General features: G+C 37.9%; 1 protein-coding gene across 1 annotated transcript in view; it reads right to left on the reverse strand.

Moving 5' to 3' along the window:
- Nucleotides 1-5,147, reverse strand: part of LOC145990128 (putative glutamate receptor) — a 30,766-nt gene extending 25,619 nt beyond the window's left edge. The window contains exons 1-2 of the mRNA XM_083125787.1: nt 4,928-5,147; nt 2,437-2,543 (exon numbers count right to left, since the gene is read on the reverse strand). Coding sequence (XP_082981913.1) covers nt 2,437-2,543; nt 4,928-5,143 — 323 coding nt within the window. The 5' untranslated portion in view covers nt 5,144-5,147. The remainder of the gene's footprint in view (nt 1-2,436; nt 2,544-4,927) is intronic.
- Nucleotides 5,148-6,000: the final 853 nt, after the last annotated feature.

Below are 6,000 nucleotides of genomic sequence, written 5' to 3' on the forward strand. Positions count from 1 at the left end.
TTTCGGTAGGGGCTGGAACACCATCGGCCATCCCTCTACGTACGCCAGTGTTCAACGAACATGTATTTTTTTGTGTGAACAATGAGAATTAACTAAATAAAGTTATTGGTACGTTGTAAGAGGCTAATGTATAGACAAAGGGTAGGCGGACAAGAAAACAGTCACCAATTCGCGTTCCCATTATATTGTTTACCGCAGCACGTTTGAATGTCTCTCTTTAAAATGTCTCACCTTGTTGACCAGACAATTATTCAAACGACAATAAGCTTAACTATTGTAAAATGTTTTGTTGGTAAGAACAGCGAGATAATCCAGATGGGAATTATCGGGGACATTTATGCGGGGAAAAAGCCGGAAAAATTCCAACCAATTTCGGGAATCGAATCCGGATCTCCCGCGTGATTGTCACTTGTCAGACGCTCTACCGACCAGATCAACGCAGCTCCTTGGATGAGTTCCATACTTTGATTATTTCAATTTATTTTAATATATTTTCTTGTATTTATGGATCTTCTTCACCATTGAAATGTCTCACCTCGTTGACCAGACAATTATTTCGTAACAAAGAAACAAAACAATGCTCCCAGGATTTGATAAAAATCGAATGACTAGAAAGTAATTTCGTTCTATTGTTTTCATAAATACAATATTTATGTAGATCTCTACTACTTAATAGTAGTAGTAGTAGTGGTATTAGTAGTATTATTAGTATTAATTCAGCTAATTAATTAATTATAAGTATTATTAATTAATTGTGATTATTATTATTTAATTAAAGTATAATAAAACAATGGCAATGTGAATTTGGAAAAAAGTTTTAGAAATAACAATGTCTTATGGGAACAAAAGTCTATCGACAAGTACAGTAACAAGTATCGTGTGAGGCGAAAACTAGCAAATAGGTAGCCAGTCCAACGCCAACTGTGGCATTCCTACTGGAAATCCAGTTCCGTGTGGTTCGGGCTTAAATTGAACTGACTTTCTCGGCGAGGTTCAGTTGTTGCTGCCCTATCACCTAACCATCAAAAGTGCAGATTAAAATAATCAAAAATTGGTGGAAGTTTATTTTACTTCGCTTTTCTGCCACTTTTGGCTAACCGCGAGCGAAGATGTAGTGATGATATTATGAACACTCACAGAAAACACCCAGACCCAGTCCGGGATTCGAACCTGGGACCCCTGATAACCACTCCACCAAGGAGGTCTGTTAACAAAATAATGATAAATAATAAAGATTATGAGGAAATTAAACGACAAGACAGTAAAATAAGAATATAATCATACGACAAAAGAAACAATATGAGCAATAAAATCGAATATAAAAGTAATTAAGTTGAAGAAACTTAGAAGTGATTTAAAAATAATTCCTGTCAGCTCACAGGATTTCTTTTTTATTATTCTTATGTTGATTTATCTTGTCCCTGATTTAATCATTAATTCACGCAGCATGTCGTAAACGTCTGAAGCTTTGTTGTTTCGTTCATTTCAGGGCTACATTCCAGACTTTGGGTGCTGCGTAACTGAATAAGGACTAATAAACTGAGGTTCTGCAATGCGGCAAACTCAAACTGGCAGCGCTTCTGGTTAAGTGTGAGTGAATTTTACATCTGATGTTGAATTGCGAAAACTATTAGTTTTGGGAGTTTTACTATTAATATCATTGTACAGCGTACAAAGTAAGTGCAGTTTTCTCCGTCGTGAAAATCGTGTCATAATTATTGCCCATTGACAAAGTTCGAGGCTAATCGAGAATGCACTGTCGGGAGGCCCAACCAGAGGCCTGTCCTCCCGGTACTATTATGACGCACAACTATTACCAAACAAATTGTCCATCATCTTGTTTACCTTATTTTATCCTGCGAGAGCTTCAAGAATTGAAAAAACCGCCAAATATGTTGCTGAGAACCTCTGCACCAACTTATAAGCACGCAGAATGGAATAGAAAAAATAATTAAAATAGTCATGGATAAATTGACGAGCAATACTCGTACATTCATTCCACCGTACCATTCGCCTGGAGTGCCCGAAGGAAACCACGAAAGTCTTCTCTTGATGGCCGGCCGTGGATTTGAACCTAAATCTGTTTCATATATTGAAAACACATTATAACTATATAATACTCGTACAAAATACACACACGCCAGTATTAAGAAAAACTAAATATGCTGACCAAGGCAGTAATTTATTTTATTAAAAACATAAACTAAACGTAACGTTTCAACCTTCTAGCAAGGTCTTCTTCAGACTCTGTATCAAGTACAAAAGAAGACCTTGCTAGAAGGTTGAAACGTTACGTTTAGTTTATGTTTTTAATAAAATAAATTACTGCCTTGGTTAGCATATTTAGTTTTTCATAATCATGGAAACAAGGCTTAATGGTGTTATAGCCAGTATTAAGTGAGGAGAATCAAATTGCAAGAACAATTTGCAACTTACTGAAACTTGAGCGTGTCCTGCAACAGCTCCCAGACATCGAAAAGGAAACCTCTGGCCGAGACGATGCTTCCATTCTTCGCTACCTCCAATTTCGTATAGGGTTGGTACTGCAACGGAAAAAAGAAAAATTACATAGTATATTTTACGAAGAGAATAATCAAACAGGGTTGTTAAAGGTCCAGGAATTTTAAATAAATTCAATTCCGGTCCAGGAGAGAAAATCAGCAAGCGTAAATGGGTTCTGAACCGTAAAGAACCTTTTTATGTGTAAAGTATTTCAATTCGGTACAGGAACCCTTTTTTCCGGATCAATTTAAATACGGTCCAGGAATCATTTTTCCCGGATGAATTTAAATACGGTCCAGGAACCTTTTCTTTCAGATGAATTTAAATACGGTCCAGGAACCCTTTTTTCCGGATCAATTTAAATACGGTCCAGGAATCATTTTTCCCGGATGAAGTTAAATACGGTCCAGGAACCTTTTCTTTGAGATGAATTTAAATACGGTCCAGGAACCTTTTTTCAGGATGAATTTAAATACGGTCAAGGAATCATTTTTCCCGGATGAATTTAAATACGGTCCAGGAACCTTTTCTTTCAGATGAATTTAAATACGGTCCAGGAACCCTTTTTTCCGGATCAATTTAAATACGGTCCAGGAATCATTTTTCCCGGATGAAGTTAAATACGGTCCAGGAACCTTTTCTTTCAGATGAATTTAAATACGGTCCAGGAACCTTTTTTCAGGATGAATTTAAATACGGTCCAGGAATCATTTTTCCCGGATGAAGTTAAATACGGTCCAGGAACCTTTTCTTTGAGATGAATTTAAATACGGTCCAGGAACCTTTTTTCAGGATGAATTTAAATACGGTCAAGGAATCATTTTTCCCGGATGAATTTAAATACGGTCCAGGAACCTTTTCTTTCAGATGAATTTAAATACGGTCCAGGAACCCTTTTTTCCGGATCAATTTAAATACGGTCCAGGAATCATTTTTCCCGGATGAAGTTAAATACGGTCCAGGAACCTTTTCTTTCAGATGAATTTAAATACGGTCCAGGAACCTTTTTTCAGGATGAATTTAAATACGGTCCACGAATCATTTTTCCCGGATGAATTTAAATACGGTCCAGGAACCTTTTCTTTCAGATGAATTTAAATACGGTCCAGGAACCCTTTTTTCCGGATCAATTTAAATACGGTCCAGGAATCATTTTTCCCGGATGAAGTTAAATACGGTCCAGGAACCTTTTCTTTCAGATGAATTTAAATACGGTCCAGGAACCTTTTTTCAGGATGAATTTAAATACGGTCCAGGAATCATTTTTCCCGGATGAATTTAAATACGGTCCAGGAACCTTTTCTTTCAGATGAATTTAAATACGGTCCAGGAACCCTTTTTTCCGGATGAATTTAAATACGGTCCAGGAATCATTTTTCCCGGATGAATTTAAATACGGTCCAGGAACCTTTTCTTTCAGATGAATTTAAATACGGTCCAGGAACCCTTTTTTCCGGATCAATTTAAATACGGTCCAGGAATCATTTTTCCCGGATGAAGTTAAATACGGTCCAGGAACCTTTTCTTTCAGATGAATTTAAATACGGTCCAGGAACCCTTTTTTCCGGATGAATTTAAATACGGTCCAGGAATCATTTTTCCCGGATGAAGTTAAATACGGTCCAGGAACCTTTTCTTTCAGATGAATTTAAATACGGTCCAGGAACCTTTTTTCAGGATGAATTTAAATACGGTCCACGAATCATTTTTCCCGGATGAATTTAAATACGGTCCAGGAACCTTTTCTTTCAGATGAATTTAAATACGGTCCAGGAACCTTTTTTCAGGATGAATTTAAATACGGTCCACGAATCATTTTTCCCGGATGAAGTTAAATACGGTCCAGGAACCTTTTCTTTCAGATGAATTTAAATACGGTCCAGGAACCTTTTTTCAGGATGAATTTAAATACGGTCCACGAATCATTTTTCCCGGATGAAGTTAAATACGGTCCAGGAACCTTTTCTTTCAGATGAATTTAAATACGGTCCAGGGACCTTTTTCAGTGAAACAATACGCAACTTCGACCGAGATTAAATTGTGCGAGAAAAATGTTCCCGTCCTGTTGCGGAACCCAATAGAACCCATTAGAATTTGTGTGTTTACTGTGTACTCATTATTACAGATCCATCATTTTACTCAGGCCTAAATTCTCGCTATTGCCCGGCCATAGGCGGGACACAGAGGGACACCCATCAGAGGTTTATCTTGGCTACGCAAAGGAATAGTGTTTTGGGGGGTTATATTGTGTAGTTTTCAATTTATTTTTCATATTTTTTTCCATTTTGCATAGTTTTGCTTATCTATGTGTATGTACGTAATGACTGTAATGACGATACCATTTCGTGATACATGACCTACCATTAATGACGTAAGCAATCAGTCTTTAGGCAGGCCTTGTGTATTTAAGAAGTTGTTGACCTACCTCCTTGGTCGCCACTTTGAGCGTGAGATTCAGCAGGTCGCTCCTGCGTTCGTAGACTGGCAAGTGGGTGAAGTTGAAGCCAGTTTCCAAGGTCCAGTAGCCAAACGGCTGCTGCCTCAGAGGTGAAGACTCCTTCATCCTGTAAACCTCGTAGAAACGGAAAGCCTTTGCTTCGGAGGCCACCCACATGATGTCACTGTCGAAAGGCACGTGCATGCTGGAGAAGAAGGAAGTGCTGTCAGGTTCCCCACTCTCAACAACCACCCACGTGTTAACATCGTTGAAGGCGTCTTCCTCGCTAGCCTGCAAATAACAAACAGTTAAGAAATGTAGCATAGTAATTATTGATGTAGCTATTTTAATGCACCGTATTCGAAACTAAACTTTCAAGTTCGGTTATTTTATTAGATGGGCTGTATCTAAATCATTATAACCAACAGCAGCAACATAATAATATACAGCTATCAAGTATTTCTATGAACTGAGCACTTACTGTTTGTTTCATAATAGCCATAACTCATAAGAATTGCCGGTGTCGGGTGTAATTCGGGTGACAAACCCTCCCGTATAAGAGTTAATCCTTTTGGATCCTCCTGGCTCCCGTATTGACATTCTATTTCTCCCACATAATTTATTAACAATCAAGATCGTGAAATTGCATTGAAATTTGCACAAGAGAATGAAAAAAAAAACATGTTTCCGCAGCATCGGTGCACAAATACATATAGCTTACTTAGGTCTGAGAAATATGCACATTTTAACTTATTATTCTGTATTGTGACCTATATATTATAAATAATGTAAATTAATTCTTTTGTTCAATATTATCCATACCATGAACATTAACTGGAGTAAGGCTTTGCCGCTAGAAATGCACAAAATTTGTCGCGACTAAATCTCCCTTAAATTCATCTCGAAAGTTGAAAATGTCCCTTAAATTCAGTCCGAAAGTTGAAAATGTCCCTTAAATTCAGACCGAAAGTTGCAAATGTCCCTTATATTCACAGGTCCGTAGCTAGAGGGGGCAGGGGGGCAACTCCCCCCGCTGAGAGCCTGCTCTGCCCCCCTGTGAA

This window comes from Lepisma saccharinum, chromosome 7 (genome assembly GCF_977018435.1).
Source record: "Lepisma saccharinum chromosome 7, izLepSacc3.1, whole genome shotgun sequence".
NCBI classification, from domain to species: domain Eukaryota; kingdom Metazoa; phylum Arthropoda; class Insecta; order Zygentoma; family Lepismatidae; genus Lepisma; species Lepisma saccharinum.